At 39.6% G+C, this 18,853-nt stretch overlaps 1 protein-coding gene across 5 annotated transcripts in view; it reads right to left on the reverse strand.

Moving 5' to 3' along the window:
* The window catches only part of ELAVL4 (ELAV like neuron-specific RNA binding protein 4), a 100,801-nt gene that overhangs the window by 62,464 nt on the left and 19,484 nt on the right, over window positions 1-18,853 (reverse strand). Inside the window, exon 1 of one of the 5 annotated variants that reach the window (XM_017743569.1) lies at window positions 2,624-2,797. The exons of 2 other annotated variants lie outside the window; for them this stretch is intronic. In XM_017743569.1, the coding sequence (XP_017599058.1) occupies window positions 2,624-2,671 (48 nt within the window). In that variant the 5' untranslated portion in view covers window positions 2,672-2,797. Of the gene's footprint in view, window positions 1-153; window positions 204-2,178; window positions 2,311-2,623; window positions 2,798-18,853 lie in introns of those variants that run through there. 2 more of the 5 variants (XM_008640752.2, XM_017743572.1) reach the window with 2 other exon arrangements.

Below are 18,853 nucleotides of genomic sequence, written 5' to 3' on the forward strand. Positions count from 1 at the left end.
GCTCGTGTGAAAAAAAAACACCCCTCCCCTTCTGTTTTTTTTTTTTTTTTTTTTTTTTTTTTTTTTTTTTTTTTTTTTTGGTTCCCCCTGTTCCCACCCCTGGGCCCGGCGGTGCCGTACCTCGGCCATGCTCCAGTGCCTACATCTCCTTACCTCCTGCGCTCCCCGCTCCCAGGTCCGGCGTATTTTAACCACCTTATCTTTTTCGACAGTTGCTTTCCGGAGAAATGCATATTTAATGATCTGCCTCTAGGCTTAAAGGCACAACAAAAGCACTTTGACGTGCATTTAAAGCTGCATTTATTTTCAGGTACTATTGATTTTAATAATCAACCCATTTCTCCTTCCTTCTGCCCGGTGAAGTTTTTAAAAATACGTATTTTTAAAGGGGTGGATTTGATATTGCTGCCACTTGACAATATCTAAGGCACAGGAGACACCTCTTTATCGGGCACTCCCCCCGAATGACAGTAGTATTTCAGAATTATTTTGCCACCTTGCTTCATTATTCTTCAGCTCTACAGGAAATAAAACAACAGCAAACTTTGGGCATTTTAAAGAATTTTCTTTTTCAGCCTTAGAGAAACATGCTTAACAATGCACACTCATTAATCCTCTGCTCGCTGCCACTGACAAACTAACAAAACTTCACTTCCAAACAGCAATATTTTACTCCCTTCCAACCACAGCAAGTTTATTAAGAATTCTCACAAGTTAGGAAGCATTCATTTCTTTCTCTTACTTGAGAGTTATTCTAAAGCATGTTTTGTCCAAAGTAAAAAGGCATGGCACTCTAATTGCAACAAACCTTGAATGTACATTTATCTCAACTAAACCAACCGAGAATTACTCTATTAATACACGTAGGATCATTTAGTTTTACCATCCACAGATTCATTTCAACAACTAAATATGTTTTTCTTAAAAAAAAAAAATCAGTATCATTGCAAGCATTTTTAAATGTAAGAGCTGAAAACCGAGAAAGCAAGGATGGGCCACATTGTAGGTTCACTTAGCTCTTTCCCAGAGAAAGAAAACCTGACTACAAACCACCAAAACCATTTTAAAAATATGTAAACAAAACCATTTTTCTACGAGTTTCATTTTTTTAAAGTATAAATATTCCCTCCACACTGCTAAGCTTGGGACTGACATTCAATACATTTTAAATTTTTTTACATTGTGGACACGCTCAAACACACACAGAGACTAAACATACCAATAAAACATATGAAATGTACTAAAGCTCATAAAATCTAGCTGTACACAAACCAAGCAAGGAGAAAAATCACATTTAAAAAAACATCATACAATCTATTTGTGGAATGATCACTGAATTCAATTAAAAAAGGAACAATGTGAAAGCCTGCAGAGGATTTCTCTTACCACGCATCTTACTGAGCACATTTGTAGCTTAGTAAAAACTAGCACAGATTAAACTAGCCTGTAAGATGCATTTCCTAACTCAAATTTAGGTGACCCCTTAGACTGAACACACACAGGCACCAAAATGCTACAGCAGCTAGTATATTACCATACATTCTTGTGCAAATATACATCAAATATTAAAGTTAGATTTGTAATGCAAATTTTTTACTTAAGGTCTCTTCAGGGGTTAATAACACCAGAGAAGGCACCCAGAAATTTTTAAGTCTTTTCAACTTCAGCTTACTTTGTTACTATAAATTCGTTATGCATATCAAGATTCAGCCATTTTTCTGAAACAATAATCGCACGCTGCTCCTCCAAAAAATTAGCTAATCTTATCCGTCTATAAATCCAGGTACTCTGCACACTGACCACTTTCCCAAAAAGCACCCCACACACACAGCCTTTCTGAGAAACACTAAAACAAATGCTCAAACATCCTCAGAGGCCTCTCTCTGGAAAGACAAAGGCAGAATCCTATTGTTGAAAAAGTCAACCTTATTCTCGTGTTTCCAATAGTACCATTTATCTTTCAGGGAAAGGGACTGACCACCGCATCACGGTGGTGACATTTGTAAAGCATCAGATTCTCTACACAGTCTCTCCAGCATCAGCCAGCAAGCCCCTGAGCAAAGCATATTTTTAGTGCAATCTTCCATCCCCACAAAAAGAAACTTGTCTTAAACAGCTAATCCAATATCAAAATGAAATCACAGGGTTGTTTCCCAGCCCCCCCCTCCCTCTCCTTACCATAAATGAGCAGTTTCTTGACTCATTAATGACAGTTTCCCTTAAAAGAAGTGATCTCATATCACTGAGCCCCTCTCCACCACGCATACATCCCAAAGGTTGCGGGTATCTTAGCATCAGTAGCCGCTAGCAAGCTCTCTCATACAGAGCCCAGATGGACTATACCAGAAGCCAATTCAGCGTTAATAACTACCTACTCTGTGCAGTTTAGAAGCCTTACGTGGCATAATGTCCTAGGCAACAGCAGCCGATTGAAACCACAAATAAAAGACAACCCAATTCTCCAAAAGAATCAAAAGGAAAAAAATAATAAATTGAAGAATGATTTCTTTTTTTTGTAAAAAAAAAAAATCTTACTTGCATAAGATTAAACTGAATCCTTCACCAACATATGAAAAAGGAGAAAAAAAACAGATGCTGCCCAGAAAAAGTGACAAAATATTACCTCATTATTTAACAAAGCAGCATTAAGCGTCCTGCTGATTTCAAACATCTTGCCACAGATTTTGGTTAAGAGAAACAGAAAGAATCCTTTGCAAGCCCTCTGTCTGCAAAGGGTTCTTCAATTTTCTTGCGCACAACAGAATAGTCAATATGTTATTTCCCTAGAGTTCGCACATTAAAACATCTAGTCAGTGAGCTGAATTTTCCCCTTATCACACTGTAGACTCCTGTTATATGTACTGCTCTCTTTGCAAGATTAGCCTGCCCCAAACATGGCTGTTGTTTAAACTATTCTTTAAAGTAACAGTTCACTCCATAACCACCAGGTGGGCAGTGTACACAGATCCAAGTAACCATCTTAAAGATTTTTCTTGGAATAGCTGCTGGTTGTGATATACAGCGTAAATCCCCCCTACACTTATCAAGCAGGAGGAAAAAAAATTGTCACTGTTTTATGCCCTTTCCTCCCCAGAATCGAGCCCACACACAAAACCCTAAAATCGCTTAGCTTTTAACACAGATTTTTTTTTTTAAAGGGACCTTAAAATTTACACAGGAGCTTTTCATTCAGCAAAAGTGGTAAAATCCAAGCAGTTTTGAGAACAAAGTTTAATTAAAAGGGAAAACACACCCAACTAAGTGGTTTGTACTACAGAAGAACCAAAATCAGCAATAAGTTGACCATGAGAGGAGCTCTTTCATGGAAACACAAAATCCAGCCTGTAAATAATTCTGCTAGAAAATATAAACTGTACCTTCAAGCAAATTGAAGACAACTTGATAAGATACTGCTATGACTTATTGTGGCTTAAATTCATTCATGAAACCACTGTTGCACGCTTCAGAGCACAAGACCAAAATACACGGAAAGGATCCAGTGTTCAATAGCACCTAAGTCTTCCAAGGTATCAAACTGTCCCTTATTCCATCACATCTGCAAGCTGTTTAAGTATTTTTTTCTCCACTTTATTTAAGGTCAAATACCTCAAGAAATACTTCCATTACTATAAAAAATACCAATTCACTCAACACTCTACAGGAACACCCAGAGGCTTGAATGAGATTGGGATCTTTGTGTTAGGTGCTGTACAAAAACATTTGAAAAGTCATTTCATACCGAAGGATTTACAAATAACATTCCCAAGACTGAAAGCACAAAGCAGAGGTGTGAGAATGAACAATAAACAAAGAGCATCATGAAATGTCTTTACCAGCTGGGATGAATTGCTGGAGGAGTAGGGCATCTCTGGCAACTACCTGTGCTAAAGCAGAACTGAAAAGGGTTATTTACTGAGGTTAAAGAATAAATGCATTAGATGGACAAGGGCTTCTTTAGATTTACCACCTACAAAGCACCATCACCTATTTCTTTCACTTATAGCAATCCATGCTGAGTAAGTATATGCAGAGTAGTGATTTTTCTTTGCTGGCCTTTAACTAATATTAAAGTGATGCAGTAATGACTTAACCTTCTTGAATATGTATTGAGTTTCAAGTCATCCCTTTTTATATGAGAAAGGTTATTTGCATCGATTTCTGTTTGCATGAAATAAGCTTATTTTCTCATTCACCATATGCCTTGAACACTAATTAAAAGTGTCACTTTCTTCTAATGTAAAAACGTAATCACTTAGTAAATAAGTATTCTTGGCTTTTTGGTCTTTGTGATAATCTATTTAAGGACTTTTTATTTCCACGTAAATTCAGTGCTTTGATTAGCACACACTCCACTCATGTAAAGAGAAGTGTTTTACAAATGCACATTTCTGTTGAATTTTTTTCCAAATAAAAAGAAAAAATATCTAGAATTACATTTTTAAGGACCCACACTCTTATTACCCCGAGGCAAATCCATCCAATCAATATGAAACCATTCACATGCCACCATCTGCCAAGCTGTAGAGCAATGTGGCTGGAACAGACCTCTTATAAAGCAGCAGTGGTCTCATTTTCAGTCTATTAGGGAAGCAGCAGAGCTCTCATGTGCAAGGACACAACACTCCAAGTCAGATCTCCTCACACCACTGTCTCCGTGCACTGCTGCAGAACTCCCGTAATTTTTGCTGCTTGAGTTTTCACACTAATCATCAAAGCAAGAGGGAGGAGAAAATGATCAGTAACAGTCCTATTCCACTGCAGCACAAAATAAAGAACTCAATTTAATTCTATCCTAATATGATTATAGCAAACCATTTAAATGCTGCTGCCTGTGAACTACAACCTGGCATTTTCCATCACCCCATTTTCTACTGTTCTGGTGAACTAAACATCCCTGGAACAGTGTTGCTCTTTTCCAAGACAATCCTATCATAAAATTAATATTTAATTTTTATCAAAGAGTTATTTTGTTGTTTGACAGATGGGAGGGTGCAGGTGGATAAGGAACCAAGGAGAGGCATGTGAAAGCAAGAGATGGATCTCATGTACAAAATGATTTAATAAAGATAACAGGCAGGGAAAGGACATTACACAATGCAAGCACCCGGGTTTGTCCTATGCAGTAATTCAAGAACCTCTGCGGAAACAGCCTCCAGTTCAAGATACCACATCAACACTGTCTTCAGCAACACTGAGCTCACACAGTCTTTTCATCAGAACATCTCATAATAATTTAAAATACCCTCCACCACCTATAACCCCATGCAAATGCATGGCATGACTAACTAAAAAAAAGCACTAGGAGAAAACGGGAACATGAAGGTGTGCAAACGCCTTATAAATATACACAGAGAGAAGAAATTAACTACTTTAAAAAACCATCCATGAAATTACAAGAAACTGAAAAGCCAAACATTTAATTCATGTGATGCTGACAGTCACAAACTCAGGTGGGAAAGCTAGAGCTGAATTGTGCATGGCATCTAACCCAAAGTCAGATTTCAGTGAAGAGAAGCAAAAAAAAAAAAAAAAAAAAAAAAGTCAACCCAAATAAGCTGACTGCCCTTTGCTGTGCATGTGTGCATGAGGTAGCAGGGACTGGGGGGCTAGAGGGATAAACAATGGCTAAATAGGTTTTATTTACTTATACAATAAGGCTTTTTTCCACTGTTACTAGAACAGCTTACAATTAAGTGTATACATACATAACTTAATTTGTTTAGCTACTGAGTAATTTAAAAAACAACCAGCAAAATAAAAACCTTACCAACTGCCCTGTGGAAATCAAGCAGTAGCAGGTGATTGAGACTAACCTTCCATGACATTGAAAACATTTTTTCAGGCTCTTAAAGGTTAGGGAATTAATGTATTTGACAAAAAGAAGAGTCAAATTTTTAAGGTTTCACCGCAAAATTTGTAAGTCATGATAACTGAGCACTAGCCATATAAAAAAGAAACACCATACAATTTCTGAGAAAACAGTAGGTGAAAAAGATAACTGACAAAGTCTGGAGCTTTTATTAGTTTCTTTTATTTGATGATCTACTCAGAAACACAGGAACCTGTCCTTGCCTCCTGTCCTGCCCCTGCTGTGGAACCCACCGACAAGCTGTACAAGCTCTGCTGCCAATGCAACGTACTGTGTGGTGCAATGAAATTCCTCCTTATGCTGAGGAGATGAAATACAACACACCTACCTGGAAAAACTACCACCTTTTGGATCTGAACCCAGAAAAGAGAGGAAAAAAAAAAAAAAAAATCAGGAGTAGTTAGAGATCTAGCTCCTTAAAGAGCTAGACACTAGATGCAAAACAAGACCGAAAACCTTCCTATACACTTACAATCCTAAATGAGGAATTTAGATGCACAAAGCTTAGGCAAGTAGTCACAGTTCCCACAGAAATCACACTTCAGCTGCTTTTGCACAAATATGCTATTTAATGTTGCTTGCCCACTTTCTTTTTCATGCCTTATGAGATGTGTAATTTGGATGCTGCATAGCTGCTGTAAGTATCACATGCCAATTTTCCGAAGATGTGTGTATTTGCAAACCCCACTGTGGATACTTATGTTTGAGCACCAGGAGACTGGAACAAAACTCTCCAGGGCACAGCAGAGCACAGAGGTAACAAAATGAATAGATGTAAATAGCTCTGATGGTGAGAGAAGCCTTAGTAGTGATAGGAACCACATCAATTCCCCAACTGGAAGCTGGGCAGCCGCTCAGATTTAGGCATGCATGTGTGGCAGTGGATAACCTCAGCAAAGGTTTCCTGTGACTGTCAGGGCACAGGCCAGCCAGGGAAAGGGGCCAGCAGCTCTGCTACAGGGCAAGAAGGGTTTGGAGACAATGATTCAGCACCTTCCCAGCATGTCTGAAGACCCGCAATGTCCTTGGCTCCACACTCCTCTCCCAGCTCTGAACTGCTGCTCTGCAACACAGAGCATCCACTCGGTCACAGGATGTCCAGCCTGGCCAATTTTCAATACATTTTAAAGAACCCACTGTCAGCCTTGCAAGACTGAAAAGCAAGAGGTAGTGTACATTGCAGGTAAACATGTTAGCAGCAGTAAGACATCAGTAGTTCTTTCTCCCCTTTCCAGTTTTTTTACTTTTGGAATACAGATTTTAATGCTTTCAGTCCCCTGATTTTGTTTTCCTCCTCTTAAATTCAGAGATACTAAAAGTGGTATTTGACAGACATACTAAATCCTACAGCTTGCTTTCCTATCACTACAAGCAGGACTCAATCCTACCTACAGGGAGAGTTAAAACATTTCTACATTGCTGTCAATTTTGTATAATACAGTTAGCAAAGTTTCAACTGAGCACAAATGAAGATGTTTTCAAAGATTTATGACTGCATTTTTAAAATGTATTTACTTGTAAATAATGAAAGGACCTAGACACTGAAGAACTCCAGACTAACCAGAGAGATTTACATGAGTTCAGCCATTTTTAATGTGCCTGTGTATAAGCAAAAAAACCCTCATAAAAAATGTGAACAGGGTCTTTCAAGCAGCATTGCCTAATTTTAGAACAGTTGATGGATTTGCTTTAAGCCCATCTGTAATACAGTGTGCTATACACCTTGCACTCAGGCCAAATAATATCAATAACAAGAACAAAGATAAAAACCTGAAAGGGGATTAATGTGCTGATGTCTCCAAGCTTTGTGGATCAGAGAAGAGGTACAGGAGGAATCAAAGGAGACCTGTGAACAGCATGCAGAAAGGTTATGTCTCCTGCAACTTGCAATTACACAGGAAGGATGCAGAACCAGGGAAGATACAAAAGAGAATAAAGACAATAAAAAGTGTCAAGAGCTATTAATTGTCCCAATTACTTCTTGTTAGAGCAGCTGGCACTTACACAGAGTATTTTAGTAGCAGCAGGCAGAAGGTAAATAAGTATTACAATTTCAGACATTAAAAAAAACCCCTCAGTAATTTCTGAGTAAACCCTTTCGTGCAACCTATCCCCAAACCAAGGATGCTGGAACAGAGAAAAAGTTTAAAATGGCTTTACTACAGAAACCAAGCTTACTTCATGCCCCAAAGCTTACACCTGTATGTACAAGTGCCAGGACTTTCAAGAAGCTTCCTGTGTACATCTGTTTTATTTTACCCCTTAAGAAATAAAGGTTAGGTAAGCTGCCTAAATACACTACCCAAATTTCAGGGATAAACAGTTCCCTCATGAATATGGCTCACACAAATCTTTAGTGTATAATTTAGACTACAGAAATGACAATTTTATAGTAAGGAAAACAAGGTAAAATACAGAGAGAGTAATGGGTATAAAAACCAGAACTGATGCAGTATTTAAGAGAAGAGCAATGCCAACATTAAACTTTCCATACTAACACACAAGCAGGAAGGGGCTAAAGAAAGACAACTGAAAGAAATAATCTGCAGCACCTCTTCTTGCCCTGTAGGATTCCTGGAGCTTGTCTCTTGGGATCAGGATGCCTCTGGTTTTCCTACCCAATTCTCAGATTTTCATGTGGCTTTATGGATTTCTTTAAACTTTTCTTTGCAAAAGTGTGACATATCTTAGCAGATGATTTTTAGCTTCCTTTAAAGAAGGGCATATGAACAACAGGTATTTTTAACACTCTCCTTTAAAAAAAATTAAAAATAGGCTAGTAGGTATAAAAAGTGTTCTGAAGGTTAAACTTTCTAATAAATAACTTTGGGTTACAATTACCAAGCAACAAATATTTGGTGCTTAGGCTTCAAGGGATTTGTGCAGCCCAGTTGGAGAAGCTGGCAGGTCGGCACCCAAGAGTGAGTTCACTTCTGTGCTGAACTGCCTCTTCCACAGCCACAGGTGATTTGTTTTCTACTTCAGACTGATTTTTAACAACACACAAGTAAAGGAGGCAAGGCAGCAGTCAGGCTGCTTGTGGTTTCTCCAGTCTGTGGAGAAAAGTTGTATGTGAGAGGATGAGCTCTACCAGTCCTAGGCCAGCGTGGATGAATTTACCTCACCCGAGGTTACCCATCTGCTGAGCAGCAACTCTCTCCAGACCCCTTTGTACAGGAAGTTACAGGAAATGGGCACTTCCAAGGCACAGTTCATCTGTCCTGCTCTACAAATCTGAGAGGAAGAAAAATCATGCTCTTCTTCACTGGCTACACACTGAGGAGGTCTCCAGTGATCACCACAGGAGTCTTGCTCAAGTAGAACGTCCACCTTTGGTCAGACCAATCCCACCATGGTTTTACCAGGTGACCAAGGCAGATGGTCTCCAGCTGACCCTCACCTAAGTGAGGTTCAGCCACACTGGGATCTCTTAACACCACAGTGCAATCCTTGATGTAACTCAGCACAGCTGCTCATAAGTACAAATAAGTACTTCAGTGAGTAGTGATTCAAGCAAGGCAAGTTTAGCACAATCCACACCCAAGGCCCCCATAACAGCAACACAAAGCAAATCCTGCAAGACTACATTGGTCTGTACATGGAAAAAGCCTAACATCTTTGGAAGCATATAAACAACTTACCAAAAGGAAAAAAAAAAACCAGCAAAGTTTATTTCATGAACTCTAGGCTAGATAATCTTGCTTTCATAACAGAAGCTTTGATTCTGGACCTCCAAACAGCAAAGCCTTAAGGAAAAAAAAAAGGGTTCTAGTACATCCAATTTATGACTGTTGGGAAAAGCAACAATCACATCAAAACAGCTGCTCTGAAAACCTATCCAGCTACAGGCCATCACCCTGCAGTTTAAGAATATTTCACTCCATTGCGTGAACACATTTATATTCTTCCAGGCAGTTTTCCTGATGTTTTATAAGGATTCCCCAATGCAACAACAAACGATCTTTCTTTTAATACTATCACTGGATGCATTGTAACCTGCACCTAGGGACACCCTGCTCTGCTCAGATAAAACTTAATTGTTCTTCTGACATGGTACAATGAAGGAACTTTAAACTCACCTAATAAACGAAACAGTCCTCTATTTTTAACATTTTCCATAGCCCCAATGCCTAAAAAAATTCACTTTAAAAATGTTCCAAGAGAGCACAGATAACCAACACAGACCTAGTGTGCAAAAAATTACGTATTTTTTTAGAAGGTGTCAAATAAAGGGTAAGGTTTTATTCTGCTGTGGTAGAAGTCCTGCTTCTGTGGGTAAAGGAAAGCCAGATATCAGTGATGCTGTGGAACACTGGACAGAGAATTTCAATTGCTGGCAACAAATGGAAAAATCCCTACAGCATATCCGTGCTGTCTCTTTTGCCAGACTACTTCCATAATTTTATGCTTTCTGCCAAAATAACAGGGCAGTACAGGTGCATACCATAGAATTCTGTGGTTTGGTAGTGGAAATTTCAGCTCATGACCTTTGAGGTTAATGGTGCTATTTAACTTTAAGACACAATGATGCTATTAACCAATTACTCCCACTGACCTCACTCTTAACTGGAAGACTGTCAACACAGAATGAGGCCAATTATATAGGAGCTATCATCTGTTCAGGAAGCCACACTCTTCAGCTGGTTGGGAGACCATCCCAGGCTGGAGGATGATGACATGGCTTTATCCATTCCTACTGTTGTCACTGCTCAGGTGCCACACAGGCACAAAGACTTTGATGCTTAGGAAACTCCTACTAGCACAGAACAATCCTCAGCAACCTGGTTGACTTGACACACACAAAGGCTTTCTTTTCTCTTTCCACTGGCATCAGCCAGGCCTTCATATGTCCAAGACACCAGCCATCACCAACAGAGAGCCTCCCATACACAGGGCCTGTGCCCACAGCACCAGGTATGAACACTGCCATGATTAAGACTGCAGCTCTGCACATGTTGCTGACAGATGCAGAATTTCCTCCAGTAATGAACTCCATGATTTCATCACTTGCTGTTCCATGTGGAAAGCAGAGCCAACCTCTCCTTCTGTATCATTAGGATCATAACAGTAATTTATTAAAAAAACTGTCAAAACTAGATGCTATTGCACATTTCTTAAGCTTTTAAGCTATGAATGAAGGAAAAAAAAAATCTCACAGTCACATCAACTATGCAAACCAAAATAAGACCAGATACTAAAAATGAATGTTGGGGAAAAAAACAACATGTAAGTGTACACAGTAAAATCTTGCTCCAAATGCTTCCACAAGACCCAGATAGAAACAATTTTAAAAACACTGCAATCAAGCTTAATGGAGGCTTTACTTGATTCATCTATTTAAGAATCCAGAAAAAAACCCCCTCACAATTTCTACAGAAGAGACTGCTTCTAAGATTCAGATTAACATGAACAGGCCAGATGCTCCAGTGTACCAAATTTGCTCCTCAGCATTTTCCTATCCTGCCCACAAACTCAGCCCATTCTGTGAAAGGGCAGCTGCTGAGCATCAGAGCTGACAGGTTAACAGGAAGGAGGGAAAAAAGCACATCAGCCAATGACATTCCCATACCACAAGAGGATCCCAAATGTGTTGTTCAACACTACAAAAAGCAACATAACCTGGCAAGATTTCAAACAGGTTTCCAGTAGAGTGACCTGCAGAGAGCAGCATGAGATTCAGGGAGTCAGGCAAGGAAGAAAAGCTGGGAGCATGGCACTGCCAGGTGTACTCCTGGGCTTGAGTGCCCTGATGGGCCCCACCTGCAGCCTCCACCACCACCCCAGTCCAGGTGCTCCATTTAAGCTCAGGGCTGGGGCACAGAGGGCAAAACTCTGGCCTTTCAGTTTCTAAGTAGACTATTTTACCATTGAGAAAGTGGATGGAAAAACAGACAATAGGCTGCATAGCTCCATCTCTAATCTCCAGTACTGTATCTCAGGTATAGGGATGGGATTTTTAATCAGACAGTTGTAGGGTAAGACTGCTAAGATGCACTGAGAGGCACACAGATCCAAAAAGTGAGTGCATGCACCACACAGAGCATCCTAGTACTACAGATGATTTAACTCCGTGGTTCCATGAAGTGTAGTTAGTTCTGGGTGTTAATAACCCTTATTCAGAACTGTTCAGCAATGTACTCTCATTAGCCAGACCATCTGTGTAAAGGGAACAACCTACGCTGTCACAGCACATGGAGCCTGGGGCTGACCTTAATATCTTCCCCCACATACCAGCAGAGGACAAGAGGAGAGAAATCTGGCATCAGTTTGTCTTGACTGCTGCCAGAGGAAGATATCTGGGCTGGAGAGGAAGTTCCTCACCTCTCCAGTCACTCTGCCAGCTGTGGCAAATATAAAGTGGCACTTCTCTTCCTAAGGTCCTACTGGTGAAGAGGGAAATTTGGCTGTCCTATTACAACAGGGTAAGTCCTCTTTAGATATCACAAGCCTCTGACTTACTGGGAAAGAGAGGCTTCACAGATCATGTGAAACAGTAAAATCTCCTGACATTATTCAGTCAGTGTAAATTATCTGATAGACTGAAAGTGCTCAGCATGACACAGAACTGCATTCCAAATATGAAGTCTTTGTTGCTTCTTGCTCCTTCCTCTATATCTCATATTGCAACAAGCTGCCTGCTGGACATTCCTGGAGCTTCTTCTTACCTGCACAGAAGTCTGAGATCCTTAAGCTGACTCCTACAGAAACAACCTACACAGGAAATTGATGCAGGTCAGAGAGACTACAGGACAGTAAGGATACATCCCAGCCCTGAGTGAAACACGCAACCATCTTTAACCATGCTGAGGTTTAGTCTTCCCTTTCTAGGCACATCATTCTTCCAGAATCTGCTTTTCTGACCAACAAATATCATGCTTCTTCCTCAGGACAGAAAAAAAGCAAAACAAACCACTCAGACCCAATCTGCTTAATGTGCTACTTAGTTCAGGAGATACCATTTTTTCCTTTTCTACCAATCTCTTTTCATCTTTGATTCCTTCACTGCTTTCATATATTGTGTTTATTAACTCCCTGTGACTGCTGTCACATCCAAGGAGAGCTGCAGAGAGCAAACCCAGTGCAATTGCGTGCTGTCTGCTGCTGAGAGAGCCCAAGAAGAGCTCCAGTGAGCCCAGTACAAACCACAGAGTGGAGCCCCGAGTGAAACTCGGAGAGGGATTTGAAAGACTCTTCCAAGATGTAATTAAAGCTGATGTTTTCTTTAGAGCAGCAGAATTCAGCAATGAGTACATTAGCAGAAAGGTTGGTACTGTGAACACCAACAGGCATCGCAAATCAACCAGAAGTAAATTGTCTGGATTATGAGATGTTACCTAGGATGCCAGTAAATGTATACAAAGTGCTTTATCTCTTCTCATCATGGCATGGCAGAAATAATCTCCCACACATTTAGGCTGCTAGCAGGAACCTTGTCCTGTGGAAACAATGCTTTTCTAAGTCTTCAGCATCCAGTTTTGCTGCTGTCCCTTCGAAAGGAAGAGATCAAATTAAGACCCTTTTTGAATGTTTGATTTTGCAAAACCAGCAGTAGTTTAGAATCTCTGAAAATTCCACCTTTCTGCCATCTGTTCAAGACTTGCCAGTGGGTTAGAAATCTATTAAGCAGGGAACACATGACCAACAAACAAGCAGGATAGAGAAAGGACTTGAAAAACTAGGAATAAAACAAAACAGAAGTTATTCAAAACCAGAGGTACTTGAATGAGGAACAACAATTAAATGTCATGTTGGCACATGACAGACCTGGATACAAGAGTCTGTATCAGACCAGCTTTGTATCACATCATCTCAACAGGAAAGCTCCTTCAATAGAAGTTATTTCTTTTAAACAATACCCGTTTTTATATACCTTTGACAATTTGAGGTTCTGTATAAGCAGTGAGCAACAGCTTGGCAAAAGGTGACTTTACATGGGCTACTGCAACTAAACAAACTGACAAGAATGTAAAAAATGCCTGAATTGAGAAATTAAAACACTCATTTAGAGACCTTTGGAATTATGCATTCACAAGAAAAACTAAATACAAAAGGATATATAATAGATATGATTGTTGGGAAGCTCAGAAAATCCCGTTTATATATTGGACATAAGAAAACATGGGCATATAGATGTTTTACAGCAAGTGACTCTGCCTGACTGAAAAAGGCCTAAAAAACAAGGGAAGGCAAACTAACAACAGCACGATGCAATGACTTCAGGTACACAAAGACTCTTTAGCTATACATTGCATGAAAATATGGAGGACAATGGTTCAAATAAAGTCAACTGTGTTGGAAATAGTGCATGAAATCCCAGAAGTGATAAAACTACTAGTCACTGAAGAAAATGAAAGGAACCAAGTGGAAGAAATCAATCAAGAAGAAAAAGTAAGCTTTTTTTTCATAAAGGCAGGCAAGGGGCCAGGTAACATAGATGGACACACATGCAAAAACCCCCCACAGAAAAGTGTAGCTCTATCTCTAAGTACAGCAACTGAAAAATTTGATAAACTAGGAAGCTCCAAACTAAGGAATGACAGCAAGCAGTGAGGGGTGAAAACAATTTTTCTTGTGCTGGAAAAAAACCCACCTTCTAATGCAAATGGATGAGCTGATTAACAAAGCTTGCAGAGCCTGTTGTGAAAGACGGGTGAATGGAGAGAACCCGAGGGAGACACTAAGAGCATGTAAACCAAATCAGGGAGCAGCTGACTGCATTCAGAGGGAAGAGGCTGTAGGAGCACTCAGAAACACGAAAACAAGAATATGACCTAGGCCACATGAAGCACCAGTAAACACAATGAAGTGGAGGGCAACAGGAGGCATCTGTTCAATGTGTTCTTAGACTGCAGAAGTATTAGTGTTTTACAGATACCATCATTTATTATTAGTAGTTTTTATAACCAGGGGGAAGCACCAGAATGCTTATTTTTTACTGAAGCCATACAAAACCCACAGAGAAGCTGCACTTGTTTTTCAGTACTAAAAACCCAACTGTTGAAAGGTGAGAACACCCCTTAATTTATGGAAATCCCAAACCCAACCTCCCATGCATTAACTTTAAATCATTATGGAAACAAAGGCTGCATATTTTGTCTATTGTGAGGATACTGAAGTACTTTTTTTCTAAAATAGTTTAGTATGTCAATGAAATTGCAGATGCTTCTGTGCACTTCAGGGACTTCAAACATTGCATCAATTATCTGAATAAGTAATGAAAAGACATTGTGAATAAAATGGTTCACCAAGCCTGGTTCACAAGTCAATTGCTTTCTGAATCCAGTAATATACTGTAGTATTTGACATGCTGTTTCCTTTTGCAAGAGGTTAAGAGTTTTCTGTGCTTCTACGCTATACTTGCTGCAGAGTTTGGAGAGGAAAAAAACCCAACAAAATAAGAAAGACTGCAAGAAGGACAAAACACTTTTAGACTCTCCACTACAACCCTCTTTCCACACAAAACAAAACAAAGAAGGTCACTGAAACCAGAACTTTTAAGTCCAACCAAGGCAGAATCATGAAAATCCCCCTAGCAGATTGGGCTAATGATAAGCAATCTAATACTTTAAAATTCCACCTTTGACAAACTGGACTAGGTGACAGCAGAACATGAAATGTCTGTTTGTTGAGCTCTCGTTTCCAGAGAGTCTCTTACTGGCACCTGGAAACAGAGCAAGCATAAGGCTGATTATCATTTCCATAACCCCCAAGGAAAACTATCGTGCAAGATGTTTGAGTAAGAGCAGTGCTGTTCGAAGGCAGCATTCATAAACAGAACAAAGACTAAACAAAAGGCTAAACAAGTACATCATAATTAACAACTAGCACCAAACTTTTAATTAAGATATGTAAGAAAAATCAAGGAGAGCTAATTAAAAAAACCACCAGCGTATATACTTTTAGAAAAATCTGAATTGGTACCATGAAGTAAACAGGCTAATTAGAAGTGACCACAATTATTTTGCCACTGTTACTGAGTTTAGTCATGATTTTTCAGCTTGCTCTTTAATCCTACACCTTGTTTGAACTCCTCTGTTGTTTGAATGCAGGATTCTTCCATCAATTTCTTCAAAAACTGAGCAAAAGTGAAGAAAATACCATAGATTTAACTTTGTATGGCATGCATGTTTTGTCATTAGCTTTGAGACACTTTTCAGCCTAGGACAGCATCATTCTTGCAGGACCAGAATTATAATTATTATAAACTTTCCCCACTCATCCTGAACAAATCCGCAGTTTCTTCAAATGGATCCTGATAAAACTGCCACATCAATAATGCTACACTCCACATGTTTTTCTTTTATCCAGGCAGCTAGACCAGTATAAGAATATGATGCTATTTCACATAGATTTTACTGTTCAAGGTATCAACCTCCCTTAGGGCCAGAAAGCAGTTACAGATAATAGGAATCTAACTGGCAATATTAAGGTTTTACTTCTTTCCTCTTATATACTACCCTTTCATGAAAATACATCCATTCTCATTACTTTTACCATTCTTCAAAACTGTTACTAGGCTGATTTGAACAGTAACAGTTAATGCTGATAGAAACAAGCAAAGAAAAATGCTGACACAACCTAGAGTTATTTAAGAAGTTATTTACTACACATCTATTTCCAGAAAATTAATAAAAAGTTGCTGACTCCCAGCTGTAAAAAAACCCCAAGTACACCTAGGCAAAATAAAACTGGATAAAAAAGGAATTCCCACCCACAGCCCAGAATGCAAACAGCAAAATGACTTGCAATTAAACAACTTCTGCCTCTCCCCTAGAGTGCTGGCAAAATACCCAACTCTCCATTGAGATACATGTTAACTCTTTGTGATTAGCAAGCTTAGGAATCAGCTTCTGCACCCACACAAAAGCAAAATTCCACTTTTTAAAATACGCTCTTACATTTAAGAGAAGTCTATGGACTCCCAAAATTCCATTCTGATGTATCAATACACACTAAAAGGGGAACCCTTAAACTATCCAGGAAGAATTGGCTGCCCACAGAAGCATCTTTCTCATTCCACATTTAAAGTTCCAGGCAGCTCCTATCCTGCCTGTAGCTTTCAGGCTGTTATGGCTGTAGGGTGTCAGCTTTTTCCCCCTCCACAAAATCAGTAAACATGTAAAGCAGTCTTGTCTTAACTAATGACATAGTGCACATCTTCCCTGAAAGTCATTAATTTTAAACTTCTAAATTTGAGGTGTTTCCTCCATATTGAGACAAAAATAACAAGTCCTTCCTGCACACGGCTAAAAAAATTAACTGTGTTTCAAAACGCCTTTAAAATTTAGATAAAAACACACATGCCTGTGCCAGGTAACTCACCAGCAGTACTGAAATGGAATGGACTCTCCATTTCCTCAAGACTGTTTCCAGGCCTCTCTACTGCCAAAGCTAGACAAACACTTTCTCCCTAGTCTACATTTTTCTGTTCAATAGGTGGACTAAAGTAAAAGGCTTATTTCTGTGCAAAGCCTTCTTCCTCTGCATAGCAATAAGCCTAACATTGTAATTGATTTTTTTTAAAGTGTCATTTAAATTATTTTGGTATGATTTATCTTTCCTTACTTTTTCCTAAAACATCTCAGAATATTAACAAGGAAATAAATGTAGTAATACTCCAACATCTTCAAACATTACCTAATTTAAAAATCTAATTTACTTTCCATCATTTAGGCTTCCTTACTATTTCAGATGTCACTCAGTGTGGATAGTAAAATTAAACTATCAATTTCATTTTTGCTTTGAATGTGTTGCAGGCTCTGCTTCTCAACCACTAGAACCTTCTTGTTTAAGGTTTCCAATATTGTTCTGGAATTTTAGAATTAAAAACCAGGGAGAACTACTGCTTTGTTTTTATTAAAAGAATTCTCAACTGCTCTCCCTGGCCCTTCTCATAAGAAAAGGCCAAGTACTGGCACAAAACTAAACCTCCAATATACCTGTTAAATAGTATTCAGTGGTCCTCTATTAATACAGGGAGATAATAAAAGCCTTAAATAGCGCTGAGGGTGCCACTGGATACAATGGCCTGCCAATGAAGCCAGTGGGAGACCTACTTAAGAACCAATAAACAAATTGAGCAAGTGATGCAATATGAGCTGTCCTACTCTTGCTTTGGTGAAATTTAAAACATGATTTATCACCGTGGGCAGCCTTACTGCCAACCAGCCTCCACAACCAATGAGTCTTACTCAAGACATGCCACTGCACTGAAAAAGAACTCAGAGAAAATATTTAGGGAAATATATATTCTTTAACACACATGTTCATTGATAGAATTTGCTTTATGAAATTTTTTTTTTATATGGTATAACAAATAAACAGAAGTCGGAACTCTAACCACGCCAGTGGATAATACCTGGGAATACTTCATATACCATCGGCCTGCTGCAGGCAAAAAAAATAATGCTATCGGCATAAAACCAGCGCTAACTTCCAGAGCAACAATTAGGCAATTAAAACTACACAGTCACGGGTAACGACTTTAATTAAAAACACCTTAACTGTGCTCATCGCAGTAAACGGGATTGAGCCTGGAACTCACACGCGCGTCACAGAGTTACACAGGAAAACAAGGAGAAGCCACCCTCAGGTATGGACACCGGGAGAAGCCATTGGAAGTGCCCAGGTACGAACAGCGGGAGAAGCCCCGGCGGATCCCCCGGGTCACACTCGCGATGCGCCCCAGCCCCGCTCCCCGGCGGCCGCACCCCGCAAGTCTCCGGTGGATAAATGTTCCTTTTAAAAACTCTAATTTTGGCAACACAGTGGAAAATTACTTTCTTTTTTTGTTGTTGTTAAAAAAAAGAAAAAAAAGAAAAAAAAGCCTTTCTTTAGAAGCGGAATGGACGCAGGAGGGTCCCCCCAGACCGGTCCAAGAGCGACCCCCGCTCCCGGCGGCACTCGACGCCCCGGGGGTGGATTCACCGCCTGAATCCCCGGAGGAAAAGGGAGGGGGGGGTCTAATCTCCGCGCCCCGGGAGC

Source organism: Corvus brachyrhynchos, unplaced genomic scaffold (genome assembly GCF_000691975.1).
Source record: "Corvus brachyrhynchos isolate BGI_N302 unplaced genomic scaffold, ASM69197v1 scaffold48, whole genome shotgun sequence".
NCBI lineage: Eukaryota > Metazoa > Chordata > Aves > Passeriformes > Corvidae > Corvus > Corvus brachyrhynchos.